At 42.5% G+C, this 19,618-nt stretch overlaps 1 protein-coding gene across 1 annotated transcript in view; it reads left to right on the forward strand.

Moving 5' to 3' along the window:
• The window catches only part of BORCS6 (BLOC-1 related complex subunit 6), a 33,179-nt gene that overhangs the window by 10,041 nt on the left and 3,520 nt on the right, over positions 1-19,618 (forward strand). Inside the window, exons 2-3 of the mRNA XM_029599595.1 lie at positions 5,960-6,108; positions 14,901-14,984. Coding sequence (XP_029455455.1) covers positions 5,960-6,108; positions 14,901-14,984 — 233 coding nt within the window. The remainder of the gene's footprint in view (positions 1-5,959; positions 6,109-14,900; positions 14,985-19,618) is intronic.

Consider the following 19,618-nt stretch of genomic DNA (forward strand, 5'->3'; position numbering starts at 1 on the left):
CTTCCTGAAAATTCCAGCAGTGCTGGCTTGTTTTGCTTTTGGACTTGGCCGTAGATGTAGTCTAGTGCTTATTTCCTTATCTCTGCGTGTCAGTACCCCCAGACCGTAAAAGGGGCCCATGTTGGTTGCTTTCTTTTGCATCCTTTGTGGTGATTTTGGATACATTTTCACTCTGTGTGCTGTCTTTCTTTTCACATCACGAATACCACTTCAACTTCATTCCTTCCACAGTCTCTTTCACACCACGTATTTAAAGTCTAATCTGTACTTTGCCCTGTCTATTTCTGTCAGGTCCTTTGCAGTAGGAATCTGTCTGGTGATGCTCTCCATCTTGACTCGCTGTGGAAGCGGGGCGCGTCCTGATTGCTGCAGGTGGCAGCTGATCACTCCATCCTGTGCTGCTTCCTGATGCCAGTATCAGCTGGCTGCTGATTCCCTCTAATGCGCCCTCGGCCTCCCACTCTGTTTTATATTTCCCCATACTGCTCACATTTTCAAAGGGGTCTCCTATTCTCCTGAGCTGCTTTTTGACAAGCCGCCTCTTGATTCTTCTTCTATTTTCTCATTTTCACAGGCATTGTTTTAATAAATGATTTAACTTTTAAACGGGTCCACAAAATGATCCATTTTCCATGAAAATAAGTATTGTGGGATGCCATATACCGGTCCTACTCTTAAACACGGACAGTTTCCTTCTGCATATTCTCTGATCAGGCCCAGAAAGGTAAAAGTATTCCAACCTTTGTATGTAACTTTGCCAATCTTTTCTCTATCCTGATACTGCAGCAGTTGCATAATTATCCCCCATGCTTTATCTCCATCCTCCAATCTTGAATATGTTTCCCTGTGAGCCCACTCAGTGTCTTGTACTTGGGCAGCTCTGTTTCTGTCAGGAAACAGTCAGAAATGTTCCAGCGAAAGCTGTTGGATTTGATAATTCTTCTCCATCTGCTGTACCAAATATTCTCAAATCTTACTTCTATCTCGGTTCTCCCTGTCCTTTGCCTTCTCTCATATGTAAGCCACAGTTGTGCCCAGCTGTTTTTATCAGCCAGTTTAGTTGTTTACTAACTCACTCACTTGACTGCTGCCTCTGACCCCTGTTGCTGATATGCCTCAAGCCAGCTCTCTAACCACCTTAGTGATATTCTCTCTGTTCCAGTTGTGGATCTCATTTTAATATATTTAATTTCATCTCTGAGCCTGTTTGTAGCTTGCTACAGCTGCTATTCTCCATGCCTGCCAGAGGCAAAGATGGCTGTGATGACAAAACCAGGTTAGCTTTTGCATTTTGTTTTTCAAGCTTTCAGTGCATTTCTCTTTAATTGTTCTCACCAGTTAGTATATTAGCAATTTTGGTATCCCCCTTCCTAAGTTTAAAGTATAACCTGGTTTCTGTACCTTAATTCTGAAAAGAAATGGTGGAATCTGAGGATCTCCTCTCAAATTTCCTCTCAAATTGCCACTCAGAAGCGAAGTCCTCCTGTTAAAAATAACAGCATCATTCTCTAGCCCAGGAACAGTACTGTAAGCTTAGTGAGACAAGTGATTAGGGAGCAGTGAACTTGTCAATTCAAAGTATAATAACACCAGCGTCCCTAGCAAGTCTGAGGGAGTGATGATAGAAGCAACATCTGCCGGGGGGTGGGGGAGAGCAGGACTTGTGTATTGGTTTGCTGATGAAAGTGTGTGTTTAAAACATGCAAAAAAGAGGGTTAAAATGTATTCTGCATGTCTATAAAGTGTTAAGAAAAATTGAGGGCTAAAGTTATTCTGTATTTAAGTTTGTAAAAGTTAGTTCTTTTGCTGTGGGAAGATGTGGGAGTTGAGAGTAAGGAAGGACTGAATTAGAGAGTGATCAGACCAGGGAATTTCAGTTATATTAGTTCAGTGTGTTGCCCAAGTGTCGGTGTTGATGAATACGAGGTCAAGGGTGTGACCCGCTTTGTGTGTTGGTGTGGAGATGATTTGTTTTAGGCCTAGGGTTGATAGTGTGTCTATTATTGTTGTACATGTGGCTGTGTGGGGGAGGGTGTCCATGTGGATGTTGAAGTCCCCTAAAATAATGATGGGTTTGTTTAGTGTTTGGTGATCATAAATTCTATTAATGGGGAGCAGTTTTGGTTTAGGGAGCTAGGTGGGCAGTGTACTAGGCAGATTTGAAGTTTTGCTGAGTCGAAAAGGGTGATTTCAAATGGAGGAGATTTTTGTATGGATAAGATTCAACTGTAGGGTTGGTTTGTTTTTGTTTTTTTGGTCTGGGCATTGAGAAGGTTTTATAGGTGGAGTTTATTTAGTTGAGTAGAGCACTGTCCATGTTTTTTATCCATGTTTCAGTGGTAGCTTTGAAGTCTAGTTTTGAGTCATTGAATAGGTCGGTGATTATGGGGATTTTCTTTGGGGATGAGATGGATATATTGGTACATATGAGTGCCAATAGCACAGGAAGGTGAAGGAGGGATCTTCTGGAAGCCAAATTTTAGGCTTTTACGTAGGAAGTTGATACACAAAGCTACCAGGGTGTTGCATTCTCAGAAGTGCTCCCATTCTGTATGCAGGACCCTGAAAGGAATGCTAAGTTCCAGAGTCTTAATGTGTGGATGAGTCAGTGGTGTAGGGAAGAAGGCTTTAGATTTGATAGAAAGGGGATCCCGTTTTGACTGAGTGGGTTCCACATTAACTAGGTTGGAATCCGGTTGCTGGTATTAACGTTTAAAAAGGAGAGAGAGCAATTTTAAACTAAATAATGGAGGAAAGTTGACAGTCACTCAGAAGCATATGGTTCGAAGTGGGGTATCTTCTAAGGCAGGGGTGGGCAAACTTTCTTTGAGTGGGCCGTGTTACTGGCATCCATTTTTTAACAGGGGAGTTGGAGGGTCCCGTTGGAGTTCCTCTAGTGGGACGGGGCAGTTTCCTCTTGAAGTTCCCTAGGAAGGGGGGGAAAGAAGAGGCTTGGAGCTCTAGCAGACCAGAGTTCCCTTGAGTGCATGTAAGGGGAGAGACGTTTTCAGGGGTCGGGTCTGTTTATTCAAGCATTTGTAGCCAAAGCAGAGAATTTTAAATTTTATCCTGTTTTCTACAGGGAGTCTGTGAAGATGACATATAATAGGCTTGAAATGATCAGTTGCTTTTCTACCTACCAAAATTCTCATGGCAGTACTTTTGTAGGAGCTGGAGGTGCTTCAGACTGTATTGTGAGATGATGATGTATTAGGAATTGCAGTAATTGATTTGGATGGTGATTAACGTATAGATTACAGTAGCAAGATTGTGTTAATCAAGGAAATTATGTAGGTGGTGGATCTGACACAGATACATGAAGGAGGACCTCACTACTTTTGAAATTGGTGGTTCCATGTTGTTTTTAAGCAATACCAAAAGGGGCTTCTAAAGCACCACATCAATCAAAATTCTATACCAGATCATTTAAGGATGTAGTATCAGAAGAATGACTGTCATACTAGGCGCTATCAGCTGGGAATGCCTAGTATGACCTTATTACTCTTCTGATACCACAACTTTAAATGATGTGGTATCACTTTTTATTGTTTAAAAATCAATGTCCATGCCTCACACAAACGTTTTACCTTTTGTAATCACACTTTTTTTTTTTCTAATTTTCTTATTCTATCATAAGTTTTCATTTTTCTTGTATGAAATCTTTTTATTGACCATGAGAAGAATAGACAATGGCACAAAAAAGAGAACTGGTAACAGCCTGGTTTGGCCTCTGTTGGAAACAGGATACTGGGCTTGATGGACCCTTGGTCTGACCCAGCATGGCAATTTCTTATGTTCTTAAGCCCTGTAAATTATACAGAAAACATTCAAAGTAGACCCCCGCACCCTCCTACCCAACAATACATTCTATAATGTCATGAGCAAGCAAGAGAACACAAAACCGAAGGCAATATTATAGGGTCTAGAAAAAGAAAAGGTAATTTTAAAATAGTTTTCCATCTGTAAATCATTCAAAATAAGACTGGGGGCTCTCTGGGGCAAAGATTGAATATAGGGAGTCAGTGATCATGTCAAATTTGATTTGGTTATGATCACTATTACTTAGCGGCCTTACCACCATTAGCCCTTGCATAGGTTCTGTATGCCACTGAGGACTAGATCTAAAATAGGTCCCCTTCTCGTTGGTTCCAGGAACAGCTGCTCCATGAAGCAGTCATTTATGGCATTCGGAAACTTTACTTCCCTAACTAACATCTAACTTTCGTACAATACTCCAAGCACTAACTTTCGTACAATACTCCAAGCACTAATATTTGCTAGCACGGACTATTGCAACACACTGTTCCTAGGATTACCATATACTACGATCAGACCAATGCAGATACTACAAAACTCGGCTGCCAGAATACTTACTGGAAAAGGCAGAAGAGATCATATCACACAAACACTTGCGGAGTTACACTGGCTTCCAATAGATCAAAGAGTGCAATTCAAAACACTATGCACAATTCATAAACTAATAAATGACGAAAACACTGACTGGCTAAACACTGCACTACGATTACATGTCCCTCAAAGAAATCTCAGGTCCGCCAATAAAGCACTACTAACCATACCATCAGTCAAAACAGCAAAGTTGACCCAAGTCAGAGAGAGAGCACTATCTTTGGCAGGACCATTATTGAGGAACACATTACCACTCGAGCTAAGACTAATGAAAGAATTAAAACTCTTCAAAAAAAAAAGCTTAAAAACCTGGCTCTACAAAAAAGCATTTCACAGTGAGGTCACTGAATAACAACAAATACATATAGCTGAAAGTCACCTGTAAAATAGCAGTATGTATTATTTTTATTCTTTTAGTACTTTTATTATTTTCTCACAATTCAATATTAATTTAAAAACAGTATATACATAATATGATTATCCCAATAATCAGATAAATAAAAAAATCCATCCCACTTCTAACTTAGAGTATATTATTGAACTATGTTACTGTATAAAACTGGCACTGTATAGATAACTTAGAAACCAGACATATTTTGTGCCTAACTGTAAACCGTTGTGATGGTGCATTACTAGACGACGGTATAGAAAAGCTTTAAAATAAAATAAATCTGATGAGACATTATTATTGTGTTGCCAGTTTTATTTGCCTATCACGGTTGTGTGCAGGCTGGCAGGAGCAGCGCAGGCCTGAAATGCAGAGCAGGGCAGGGTCTTCTGCCTTCCCAGCTACTTCCCACTGTGGGTTGAGCCTGCAGGTTCCGATGGATGCCAGGACTTTTCTATCAGTACACAAAAGGCAGTAGCCAAGTCAAGCATTGGTCAGGGCTGACAAGAGTTTAAGCAGAAACAATATCTAAGGCCATGTCAGGAATGAGAAGTAGGTCAGAGGGCAAGGAAATGCAGGGCATGCAGGAACCTGGACAGAGCGTGTAACTTCTGGGCTTGGGGGTACTGTAATAAAAATCAAACCAATTCAGGCTGTTCTGAGCCTCCTGGATTTCCAAACAGAAAGAGTGCATGGGGTGAAGAAAAGACCATACTTGCCATCCTGCTATTTGCTTTCCCTGCTGCCTCACCAAATGTAGATAAATTTAGCAAATAGAATACAGCATCTGTGAAACTGCTGTAGCAAAGTACAATCAGTGGAACCACTGCCAACACCAGCCCATACCAAAGGTTGTGCAGCTTTATATGAATTCTTGTATACTCTACACCAGCATTTCAAAATTGGCTACTTTTAAGGCCAGCCCTTCATCCTTTTCACTCTTGTGGTGTTTGACAGCATTATTACTTTTTACATTTGTTTGCAGCTTTTTCACTGCTGGGTAAGTGGAGCCATTTCCATTACCCATGTCCCTCAGTTTCTCATATAACCGTGTAATTTTATTCAAGGCAGCTTGCAAGATTAAAGATTTGAGTCTAACTCTGAACTTGAAATCAATTCACAGTCTACTCATGTAACATTATTTGCCTTGTTTTTGTTTTTCAGCTGACAATTCAGTTCGATTTCTACAAAGAAATAAAGCGGACATCCCACCCATAGACCCTGAGGTGCTGAAGGACTTGGAAAGACACACTGAGGATATAGCTCATAAAGTCGATCAGATGATGAAAAGTTTAAACGGTACCATCCAGAATGTGAGTCCCAGCAAAAGTGGGCTGAAATTCTGTCATTTTGAAAGGGAAGGGGAAGACCAGCCCATGGACAAAAAAAACTTGTGGTTCCATAGTTTCTTTAACTTCATGCCTTTATTCCTTAAAATAAAATGTTTCATTATCATTTGACCAAACGCTTACAAAACAAGTTTTTAAAAAATATCACTTTGCATTTTTTTTTTGTTTCATTTAAGAACATAAAAAGTGTTATACTGGGTCCAGACCATGGTCCATCGAGCCCAGCATCCTGTCTCTGACAGTGGCCAATCCAGGTCACAAGTACTGGCAGATCCCTAAAAGTAGATCTGTGTCGTGTTACTCGCTCCCAGGGATAGCAATAGCTTTCTCTAGTCTACCTGGCTGCTAATGTGTTATGGATTTTTCCTCCAGGAACTTGCCCAAACCTCTTTTAAACCCTGCTGTGCTGGTTGTCTTAATCACAACCTCTGACAACAGATTCCACCACTTGATTGTGCATTGAGTAAAAAAGTACTTTCTACAATTTGTTTTGAATCTGCCAAGTTGTTAGTTTCATGTAGTTTCCCCTTGTTTTAGTATTATTTGAAAGGGTAAATGACCATCCCTTATTTACCTGTTCCACACCAATCATAATTTTATAATCATCTGTCATAAGCCCCCTTGGCTGTCTTTCTCCTAAGCTGAAGAGCCCTAGTCTGCATAGCCTCTCATCATAGGAAAGATTTTCCATTCCCTTGATCATTTTTGTTGCTCTCCCCTGCACCTTTTCTGCTATGTCTTTCTTGAGATGGGGTGACCAGGACTGCACACAGTACTCAAGGTGCAATCACACCATGGCTTGGTACAGAAGCAATATGATATATTCCTTTATGGATCATTCCTAACATTTTGTTTGCTTTTTTGATTGCCGCTATGCACTGAGCTGAGGATTTCAACATATTGTCCTCAAAGAATCCAATGTTTGTTCCTGATAATAGCTCCTAATACAGAACCTTGATCTTGTACCTGTAGGGATTATTTTTTCCCAATGTGCATCATTTTGCATTTTTTTCCCACATTAAATTTCATCTGCCATTCACTTGTCCAGTCTCCTAGTCTCACAAAGTCCTTCTGCAGTTCCTTCTGTTTTAACAAATTTGAATAACTTTGTATCATCTGCAGATTTGATCACCTCACTCATTCCCTTTTCCAGATCATTTATGAACATGTTAAATAGCACAGATCCCAATACCGATCCCTATGGCACTCCACTAACAACCTTTCTCCATTTGGGAAACTCACCATTTAGTCCTACCCTCTGTTTCCAGTCTTTTCACCAGATACCAATCCACAATAGAATGCTGCCTTCTATCCCATATCTCTGAAATTTCTGGAGGAGTCTCTCATAGGGGATTTTGTCAAATATCTTCTGAAAATCTCAACCAGCTCACTTTTATCTGCATGTTTATTTACACCTTCACAAAAAAATCTAAAAGATTGGTAAGATAAGACTTCCCCTTGTTAAAACAATGTTGATTCTTCTCCCATTAAGCATGTCTGATTATGGCCAGTGATTTTGTTTTTAAGAACGGCTTCTACCATTTTGCCCAGCACTGATGTGGCTCATCGGTCAATTTTCCGTTTGACCCCCCTTAAAGGGGCAGCTTCCCTTTTCTTCCAAATTTGTGCTTTTATTGCACAAGGCGTTTTTGGAGGCCGAAGCTGAGGAGCCTCCACCTGCGAAGGTGGCTAGGCTTTCTGGGGGTTCGGATTCCTCCAGAAGGACGGGTCGTGCGGATTTGGATTCTCCGGGACCCCGGCCTCCGATCCACCGGATCCCCCTTCGCTGGATCCTCTCCTTGTGGATATTGACAGGGATGTTGATGAGCCCACCCCAGTTGAGAGGGATGACCTGAGGGTCCTCGGATTATTTCTGAGGGAGGAGCTTGATCATTTAATCCCTCATGTTCTGACAGAGCTCAGTATTGAGGCGCCACACCCGAGCTCGGAAACTACCAAGGAGGACCCTGTTCTCTCGGGGCTTCGGGCCCATCCTAAAGCTTTTCCTTTTCACCCTATGCTACTACAACTCGTGACCTGAGAATGGGAGGCTCCCGAGGCCAGCCTTCATGTGGGGCGAGCCATGGAGAAGCTCTACCCACTGCCAGACGAGTCCTTGGCCGTTCTTAGGGTCCCAAAAGTGGACACGGCCGTTTCAGCCATCACTAAGTGGACAATCATTCCGGTTGCAGGGGCTGCCGCTCTTAAGGCTCTTCAGGATAGGAAGCTGGAGGTCCTTCTTAAGAGGATTTTTGAGGTCTTGGCACTTTGCAGTAGCCTCATGCAGAGGGCGACTCTTCGTTGGGTGCAACAGTTGCTCACCACGCAGGAGTTGCCTCCAGCAGAAGTGGAGCAGGCAGATCGCATGGAGGCAGCTGTGGCTTACACTGCGGATGCCGTGTATGATCTTTTTCGGGCGTCCTCGCACACTATGGCTTCTGTGGTCTCGGATAGAAGGCTGATGTTTCCTCCAAGGCCCAGCTAAAGGGAAATTCTTGTTCGGGGATGATCTGGAAGCCCTCATCAAATCCCTAGGGGACAATAAGGTGTACAAGTTGCCGGAGGACAAGCCTCAAACCTCCAGGGCTTTTGGGTCGGCGCGCCCTCTGTTCTGAGGACAGCGCAAGTTTCGGCCGGGCAGGGCTCTGGCCTTCACTCCACATCAGCCGTCGATGAGGTCTCAGGATTGGTGTCATTCCTTTCGCGGCCGCAGGCCTCTCCACGACAGGAATCCTCAGGTATCTTCTGGGGGCAAGTCCTCCCAATGAAGGCATCCTGGCCCACTCCTCTGTTCCGGTCATAAGAACATAAGAACATGCCATACTGGGTCAGACCAAGGGTCCATCAAGCCCAGCATCCTGTTTCCAACAGTGGCCAATCCAGGCCATAAGAACCTGGCAAGTACCCAAAAACTAAGTCTATTCCATGTTATCGTTGCTAGTAATAGCAGTGGCTATTTTCTAAGTCAACTTAATAGCAGGTAATGGACTTCTCCTCCAAGAACTTATCCAATCCTTTTTTAAACACAGCTATACTAACTGCACTAACCACATCCTCTGGCAACAAATTCCAGAGTTTAATTGTGCGTTGAGTAAAAAAGAACTTTCTCTGATTAGTTTTAAATGTGCCTCATGCTAACTTCATGGAGTGCCCCCTAGTCTTTCTATTATCCGAAAGAATAAATAACCGATTCACATCTACCCGTTCTAGACCTCTCATGATTTTAAACACCTCTATCATATCCCCCCTCAGCCGTCTCAGCCGCCTGTCAAGATTACGTCTGACCAGTGGTTATAAGCATCATCGAACACAGCTACACTTTGGATTTTGCACGCCCGTTGCGGGACCTGTTCTTGTTGTCGCCCTGCGGACAGCGGTGACTCAAATTCTGGGCCGGTTGAAAGCGCTGGGAGCCATTGTCCCGGTCCCGCCGAAGGAGTTCAGTACTGGCAGATACTCCATATATTTCATGGAGGGCTCCTTCCGCCCGATCTTGGATCTGAAGAAGGTGAACAAAGCGCTTCAGGTAACCCGTTTTCGCATGGAAACTCCCCGCTCAGTCATTGCGGCCGTCCACTCGGCGAATATTTGGCTTCTTTAGACCTGACGGAAGAGGTTTCTCAGGTTCATGATTCTGGGCAAGCATTATCAGTTTCAGGCGCTCCCGTTCGGATTGGCGACAGCTCCCCGCGTCTTCACCAAAGTAATGGTGGTAGTAGCTGCGGCTCTCAGGCAGGAGGGGATTTTGGTTCATCCCTGTCTGGATGATTGGCTCATCCACACAAAGTCATAGGAGCTTTGCAGGGCAGCGGTTCAGTCAGTAGTGGACCAGCTTCAATCCCTCGGTTGGGTCGACAATTTTGCCAAGAGCCAATTAGTCCCATCCCAGGTGCTGAACTTCTTGGGTGCTCAGTTCGACACAACGGTCGGCAAGGTCTTTCTCACACAGGAGCGAATCGACAAGTTAACAGCGCAGATCCGGCAGCTGTTATCTCTACCGCTACCCCGGGTTTGGGATTACTTGCAGGTGCTTGGTTCTATGGCGCAAACTCTAGAGTTAGTCCCTTGGGCCTTTGCTCATATGAGACCCTTGCAGAGGGCATTACTTTCTCGTTGAGTCCCGAAGTCGGAAGAGTTAGAGTTCCAGATGCGATTGCCGCTCTTGGAACCTGCCAGGTCCAGTCTCCATTGGTGATTGATTCTGGCCCACGTGCAGCGCGGGATGGACCTGGAGGAGCCCCAGTGGGTGATCGTGACGACAGACTCCAGCCTCTCCGGCTGGGGTGCGGTTTGCCAATCGAGGGCAGCACAGGGCCGATGGACAGAGCAGCAGGCGAAATGGTCCATAAATCGCTTGGAAACCAGGGCAGTACGTCTGGTGATGCGCAGTTTCCTCCCCCTGGTGAGCCATCGATCAGTGCAAGTATTGTCTGACAATGCGACAACGGTGGCTTACATCAATCGTCAGGGAGGAACCAGAAGTCGTCCAGTGGCATTGGAGACTGACCGGCTAATGCTCTGGGCGGAGCGCCATCTGTTCCGTCTAGCAGCTTCTCACATAGCCATGGTCGACAACGTTCAGTCGGATTTTCTCGGTCGCCAGCATCTAGATCCTGGAGAGTGGGAACTTTCCGAGGAGGCGATGCATCTCGTGACTCGTCGGTGGGGTGTTCCTTGCCTGTACCTGATGGCGACTCAGAGAAATGCGAAGGAGGCTCGGTTCTTCAGTCGCAGAAGGGAACACGGGGCGGAAGGTGTCGACACTCTGGTCTTGCCGTGGCCTTGCGACATTCTGCTGTACGTCTTTCCTCCCTGGCCGTTGGTGGGCAAAGTCTTGCGAAGGATATAGGCTCACACAGGCTGTCGTTCTCGTGGCTCTGGAGTGGCCACAGTGGCTGTGGTGCAGATCTGATCAACTTAGCAGTGGATGGTCCTCTTCGGCTCGATCATCTACCGAATCTTCTTCGACAAGGTCCAGTATTTTTCAATTAAGTGGATCACTTTTGTATAGCGTATATTGCATATGGAATATATGTATATTGCATATGGAAGCTTGGCTTATGAGGTGGCAGTTGAGGAAGAAAGGTTATATGGATTTGGTTATTTCCACCCTTCTGCAGGCGCAAAAAACGTCTACTTCACTCACCTATGTTCAAGTCTGGAAGGTTTTCGATTCCTGGTGTAGCGGGTTGAATGTGTCCCCACGACACGCTTCAATTGTCCATATTCTGGCGTTCTTACAGGAGGGTCTGAAGAAAGGCTTGGTGTGCAGTTCTCTCAGGGTTCAAATAGCAGCCCTGGGATGTTTGCAGGGAAAGATTGATGGGACATCCTTGGCAGCTCATCCGGATGTAACGTGTTTCCTGAGAGATGCTAAACATTTGAACTCTCCGGCTCGTCCAACGTGTCCTTCTTGGAGTTTGAATCTGGTTCTCCGTGGCTTGTGCGGTCTTCCGTTTGAACCTTTGAAACTGGCCACCTTGAAAGACTTGACACTTAAGGCGATTTTTCCTGGTGGCTATCACTTCGGCACGGAGCATCTCTGAGTTTTAAGTGTTGTCCTGTAGGGAGCCTTTTCTCAGGATTTCGGATTCAGGGGTGTCCCTTAGGCCGGTGCCATCCTTTCTACCGAAGATCGTGTTGGAGTTTCATTTGAATCAGACTGTGGAGTTGCCTGCCTTCACGGATTTGGATCGGAATTCGCCTCAAGCTTGCGACTTGCAAAGAATAGATGTGCAGATTCTGCTTCACTATCTGGAGGTCACTAATGCTTTTCGTTTCTGATCATCTGTTTGTCTTATGGAGTGGTACTAAGAAGGAACATAAGGCAACTAAAGCCACTATTGCCCGATGGTTGAAGGAAGCCATTACTTCGACATATATATGTCTTGGGCGCGCAGTACTGGATGGTTTGAAAGCGCATTCAATCCATTCTTAGGCAGCATCTTGGGTGGAGAGTCGGTTTGTTTCGCCGCAGGAAATTTACAGAGCGGCTACTTGAAAATCTTTACACACTTTTGCTAAGCATTACCTTTGGACGTCCATGCTCCAGATAGCGACTGTTTTGGCAGTAGTGTTCTTCAAGTGGGACTCTCCAGATCCCACCCCATTTAAGGCAGCTTGGGTACATCCCAGCGGTGTGGACTGATCCTGATACATACAGGGAAAGGAAAATTGGTTCTTATCTGCTAATTTTCGTTCCTGTAGTACCAAGGATCAGTCCAGACGCCCGCCCATGGAATCAGGAGAGTCCGTTCGTTCGGTTTCGTTTTCATTCTGCAGAATATTCTCAAGTGGACAGCATTCACGTTGCATATGGAAGTACTCCCTTCATGTACATAAGTTCCAGAAGTTATGCAGTTTTTTGATTAGGTGGTTTGATATAGCCATTGGTACCTACTGACTAAAAAGAGACGGTTACACCTATGTTGAGGTTATGATATGTTTCATTCTGCTATGGTATGGATTATACTCCGACTCCATCTGCTGGAAGGGAGACACAACCCAACGGTCTGGACTGATCCTTGGTACTACAGGAACGAAAATTAGCAGGTAAGAACAAATTTTCCTTTTCTGCTATTTCCTTGTCCACCCATAGCACCTCTTTTGCCCCTTTGTCATCTAGTGGCTCAGCTGACACTCAGGCTTTTTGCTTCAAATGTACTTGAAAAAGGTTTTATTAGTTTTTGTCTCACTGGCAAGCTTTTTCTCAGAATCTCTCTTGGCTTGTATAACTAGTATATGTCCACGCCTCATGCAAACTTTTAACCCTTGCATCTGCTCCTTTTAGTGTTTTTTCTAATTTCCTCATTTTCTCATAGTTTCCCTTTTTAAAGTGTTATATACTACTGTAGTAGTTCTATTTAATGTCTTCTCTCCAGTGATGATGCCAAATTTGATTGCATTATGATCATGGTTGCTTAGCAGCCCCATCACAGTAACTCCTTGCACCAGGTTGTATGTTCCATTGAGGACTAGATCTAAAGTAACTGCCTCTGGTAGGTTTTAGCACCAGCTGCTCCATGAAGCACAAAAGGAATTGATAGACCTGAGTTTTTAACTCCACTGCCGACAGAGAGGCGTAGAATTATCACTCTTATGACATCAAAGCCCCCTTCTCCTTCACACTACCATTGTAATGTAACCTATAATTCACTTATGTTCAGGCTTCATCATGTGCTCTAACTTGCTTATTTTGTTTGGACCTAATGAAGGGAGAGCCAACTCTTAAAAGCTAATTGAGAAATGTTTTAAATTAGTCCAATAAAAGGATATCACCTTTATTTCTGTATAAATATATTGAAAACTCTTAATGCAACGTTTAGTCCTGGCCTGCTTTAGAAGATGAATATAAACTCATATCTTTACTGTAACAAGAAGTTGAAAAGGCTACACACTTGTGGGTTGTACAGATGAAATCTGTATTCTTTCACTCTTGTGGCTCTGCTGTGTTCTCTCCCTCTCTTGATTTCCAGTCAAAAACCCTCTGAACTGGCCATCTCTCTGTGGCAGACTTGGGCTTCTTGGCTCAGACTGCCATTAGCTGTCTTCTCACACCAGAGTGCCCTCTCGTAGTAGCTTTCCTGGACTCTAATGATACATGTCTGACTACTGGTTCCAGGGCTCTGGCTGCCAGCCATTTTCCCCACCATAGTGCCCTCTAGCGTCTGCTTGTTCAGATCATGAGGGCACTTCTGTCTGAGCAACTGCTGCAAGCCCCTGGCTGCCTTCGCTAGTTTTCCTGCACAGTGATTGTGTGTGTGTTATAGCTTGGAATATTGCAGCAAAGAGCATCGTAGACACTCGGGCATAACCAGGCCATAAGGTGTTCCTTTGCAAAAGAATACCTATAAATGTAAGGATTTTGTAACACTGAAGTAAATGGTGACGAGAGCAAACTGCCAGAGACAGCATAAACAGCTAGATGGAGAAAAAACCTAGGACCAACTCTGAGAGAAGGTAAAAGGCAGCTGAGAGTTAAAAGCAAACTAACAATGAAGGACTAATGATGTTGGAACTGTGGCATCGGCATTAATGATGCAGCAGTGCAAGCTTTCCTTGCGTACCTACAACAAACTTCCTCCCCCCCCCTCCCCCACACCCCTGCCAGAGAAACAGGTACAGCATGGGCAGAAACAGTGTAGGTTTTATGCATACACAGCCCCACCACAGAACAGTGATGACATTGGCAGCAGCAATAATGAATGTTTCTTCTTCATACTGCTATACCAATGAACCTCAGCCTTATAGCGGAGGAGCCACCTCTAGGGATGAGTCTATAAATCAGTCTCTCTGTTCAGTATGTGTGCACTCTGAGACTGCCAACAATGATGCCACTTAGTGAGAAGTTGTAATGGTGTTTTTTGTTCCCTGGGAGCTGTCCTAAGACCAGCAGCTCACTTTGCATACAGCACAATGTGATTTTCAGGTTGGAATGATTTTTATCTCTGTCAGTCTGTGCTAAATGTGCACCAATGACATAATGGTGATACCTTTAACTCTGCATCTATCCCTGAGCCATCCAGTCTCCCTGTAAATTATTCTGAATTGAACGCTATAGATTGCAAGTTGCTCATTGTCCAAATGCAAGTCTAGTATGCGGGTCTATACAGGAAGTGTCTGCCTGTAATGTTGATTTATCTGTGTTAGTGCATCTGTTCTGCATACACATGGCATTGGCCACGTGTGCTGTATTCAACAGTGACTAGCTAGTTAAATTTGTTATGATTTTAACATGCTTTTCCTTTCCTTTGCAGATGACAGCACTGAGTGTTGGCTATATTCAGACTTACAGAGATTCGGTGGATAGTCTTGGAGAATCTGTAGATATGAGTATCAAAGTAAGAGAAGTCACTCAAAAGTTAATTGAGATTTCTGTGGTTTAGAGCATTATTTACTTTAAATTAATTTGAAACTTTCCAGAGTAAAGAATATATACAATATATTTTTGTTTCCCAGAAATGTGCTGGCAGTGTAGCCTTATAGTTAAGAGCACTGACCTCCTGCAGCCTGATACACCAGTTCCAGCCCCTACCATTAACTATGTGGCACTGAATAATGCTTGTAACATCCTGTATGCCACAATAGAGGGGTTTTTTTTTAGATTTTTATATTTCACTTTTTGCACTTTTTTCAGCATTTCAAAGCAAATTACATTTAGGTACTGTAGTTATTTCCCTATAGAAGAAAGATCTGCGCTAATTGTAATGTACACTACAAAGAGACCTCAGAACTGCACAACTGAGTACTTGGCTTTAAAATATGCATTCTGCTGCATACCTGAAGAGGTACAGCACAGACTGCAGCAGTGCAAGTTTCTTACATTCATACACAATCGGTATAAACAGAGTGGCAGATTATAGAAGGTTACGTGTGAAAAAGGAGCAACTCTGATTAAGCGCTTGTGAACCAAGTGGCAGCACCACCACCCTATGGGGATACACTGTTTTCAGAAAATGACAGTGCTTTCCTTTCTAAAAACACGTATATCCTTGGATGGTATTGTGACATAATAAACCTGATCAGCCCCCGCCAATGTGCCATCGGTCACTGCCATCTTGGTAGAGTCTGCCTCCTTAATAGTGTCCAATTTCTGCTAGGAGAACTGGCTAAAATCCACCAGGTTTTGCATCTAAAGTCTACAATGGATAGCTGATGAAAGTTGGGAAGATAAAGAATCGCGGATATCTGAGATATAGCTTCAGATTGCCCGCTAGATGGAGCAGCTCCCGATTAAGTGACCGACAACTCCAATGACGTCATTCCTCCGGTCTTGCCTTTTTCTGACCACATAATCATGTCCAGTGGGACCAACTTTACTGTGATCAAAATTATTCATACAAGTATGTGAGTGGTGATTCTAATGAATGAATCTATTACAAAGCCTTTTATAGATTAATTCAGGACTTGAGCAAGGTTGATTCGTAACCCCCTCACTCTCAATATTCCTTTGTGTGATGTGACATTTGACCACTGGCAAATTTCCAGTCATTGAAGCTAAACTATCAAATTAGTAAGCTTTTTAACCTCAGCTAGCTTCCATCCAGAACCAAGACCAACCTGTTCTCAATCATTGACTTCTAGTACACCGATGATGCTGTGCTCGCTTCAGGCAGTTGACAACTTTACCAGTAGGAATGATGCGTAACACTCAAAAAGACTAAGAATATGAGAAGTGCCATGCTGGGGCAGATCAATGGTCCATTGAGCCAAGCATCAGTCTCCAGTGATGGCAGATCTAGGCCGCTTGGAAGTACTTGAGATCCTAATGGGAAATTTGTTCCATGTTGCTCACTATCAGAAGTAAAAGGCGGAGACACTCAAATCTATCTGGCTAATAATTATAGAGCTATCCTCCAGAAGCTTGTTTAAACTTTTTTTTTTTTAAACACGGCACCAAATTTAATTTTTGGCAAAAGAAAATACAATCATGTCACTCCTCTATTGCAAGACTTGCATTGGCATCCAATAACTCTCTGAGAATTCACCTTAAAACTGGATGTTTGACTTTCAAGCCTCGCACTGGGTAACCCCTTTGTATCTTTCTATCTTTAATTGTTCCTCGCTGATCAGGGCAGCTATTGTGTACATCACAACAAGAATTACTAGTTTTACCTTCTCCAAGAAATATTAGGTTTGAGAGAACTAGAAAAGTCAGTTTTTCCTGTCTTGCTCCGAATCTTTGGAATTCTTTTCCTTTAGATTTGCGCTTAGGAAAAGACTATTTTAAATTCAAGACAGCCTTTTTTTTTTTTCCCTGCAAGCCTTCCCTTCTAACTAGTCAGATTTTTATATCGCAGTCATGCCTTACTATGCAAGATCTTATATATTGACGGCTGTATTGAGATTTTGTTTTCTCGTTTTAATGCTTATTGGTTTTATTTTGTAATTTATCCATTGTTTGTTTTACCCTATTTTTTACCTTGCTTGTGAGAGGACCTGTTTATTATCTGTCTTGGATTAACATATTAATACATTATTTGTGACTATTTTTATTTACTTATGCTTATTTTACTTGAAAATGTTTCTTGTTTTAATTTAATGTTCTATGATTTAAGTTTTTGCTTTCATAGGTTATAACTATAGGACATGCAACTAATCAAGTAATCAACTAATCAAGTATGTAATAATAAAACTAGTCTATACTGCTAGCCTTGACATATTCTTTGTAAACAAATTCCATAGCTTAATTGTGCATTGAGTGAAAAAATACTTTCTTAAATTTGTTTTAAATCTTCTACTAATTTCATGGATTGTCCCCTAGTAGTATTTGAAAGAGAAAATATTTCCTAGTAACTTGTTCCACATCATACATACTTTTGTAAAACTCTATAATATCACCTCTATCCTCTCTTCAGGGTCCTCTAGCAACAAGCTCACAGTGCATCATTCCCAGCTGCATAGTATAACTCTGGAGAATATTGGGCATTTTCCTGTATCTCAAAAGCTCTTTCATAGATGACTGACATCAGTGAGGAAGTTCAACATTTATCTCAAGTGTGCAAGTGCAACCTTTAGTTGCCTGAGGAAGCAGGTGCTTGATAACTGTGACATCTCTGAAACCAAGTTCATAGTTTATCTGGCACCAGTGATTTCCATGTTAGTGTACAGAGCTGAAACCTGGGCAATGCCTTTAAGATACAGGAGAAGTATTGACACTTCCTGAGTAAAATCCTCTTGTGTTTCTTATAGTGGAACTAGAAAAGGTACAGAGAAAGACAACTGAAATGATAAATGAGTTAGGTTCCACTTTGAGTAAAAGCTAAAGCTGTTAGAGCTCTTTAGCCTAGAGAAGAGATGGCTGAGAGGAGATATGATAGTGGTCTCTCAAATCTTGAATGGGGTGGAACAAGAAAATGGAAAATGGTTATTTACCCTTTCAAGTAGTACTGGCCTAGGGGACATTTTCATGACGCAAATGGGTGGCACATTTAAAACAATTGGAGAAAATAATTTTTCACCCTGTGGAATTTGTTTCCAGAGGATATGGTGAAAGCAGTCTGTGTAGCTGGGTTTAAAAAGGGTTTCAACCAATTGCTGGAGGAAAAGTCCATAAATCATCTTTAACAATATAGACATGGGAAAGCTCCTGCTTATCCCTGGTTATGAGCAAGAAGGATTGGATCTATTCTTTGGGATCAAGCCAGGTACTTAGGGCTTGGATTGACCACTGTCAGAGACAGAATATTGGGCTTGGATGGAAGAATGTCATTTCTTATGTAAATCCAGTCCGAAGACATTTGTACCAACATTAGTATTCTCTCACAAGCAAACACCTTGAGCATTAAAGCAATGATTATTCAATACCAGCTTCACTGGGCTAGTAAAATCCAGATGTCTGACTCCAGACTTTCAAAGCAAATTTCATTCTCCTAGCTCAGTTAAGGCATATGGCCTTTAAGAGGGCAGAGAAAATGCTTCAGGTACTTCCTCAAGGCCAACATGATGAACTGCAGCATTGACGCCAACTTGTGAGATTAATGCCCAGGACTGCAATATATGTTAGGACGTATTTGTGCGATAATATGGTGTATGGTGTTGGGCTTCAGTGGCCAGGAGGGGCTAGAGAACAGGAAACAGCTAGACTCCAGCAAAAAAAAACTTTTATTATATACAGAATCAAAATATGCAGAGCCAGCTTACCTCAGCTATTGTTTACAACAAGAATGTGGCTTATGTGGTAAAGTGTTAGACTGGTTTCAATCATACCTTTCTTATCGCTTTCAATCATTCATTTAACAAAGAAATTTCATCCTGCAGCCATATCAAAACTGGTGTTCCTCAAGGTTCTGCTTTGTCTTCCGTATTCAATATATATCTCTCTCCTATCTGCAAAATTCTTTCTACCCTGACAGATTGCTATAAAGTATATACAGATGATATTCAGTTCGTTCTGTGTATACGATCTACTCGGCAAGATACCATTGAGCTTCTCAATATTTGTTTCACTATTCTTAAAAACTGGCTTCAATATATAAAAAGCTTTCATTTAATATGTCCAAAACTGGATTTTCTCAACTTTTTCTGAAAAGTCTATTTCTTTAGAAACAACTTTTGTTTTTCCATTAAAGAAACAAGTTAAGTCTTGGCATAGTCTTAGACAATACTATCTCTTTCCGTTCCCAAATCAAACAAGTTGTTAAACAAGGATTCTTTAGACTTCGTGTCATTTCCGGTCTCAAAAAATTACTATTTTCTTCTGAATTTTGCACTGTTTTGCAAGCTTTGATATTTCCTTTTATTGACTACTGCAATAGTCTATATCTTGGTCTGCCTCTCACCACACTTCGACCTTTACAGTAATTGCTGGATTCCTTTGCTCGATTGGTTGCTGGCTTAAGGTGTGTTGATCACATTACCCCAATATTGATTGATTTTACACTGGCTTCCGGTTGGCGAAAGAATAAAATATAAAATCGGTATGACAATTTTCAAGCTGATTTATGACCAAAGTTGTCCATGGGAAAATACTATT

Source organism: Rhinatrema bivittatum, chromosome 4 (assembly GCF_901001135.1).
Source record: "Rhinatrema bivittatum chromosome 4, aRhiBiv1.1, whole genome shotgun sequence".
Classification (NCBI taxonomy): Eukaryota; Metazoa; Chordata; class Amphibia; order Gymnophiona; family Rhinatrematidae; genus Rhinatrema; species Rhinatrema bivittatum.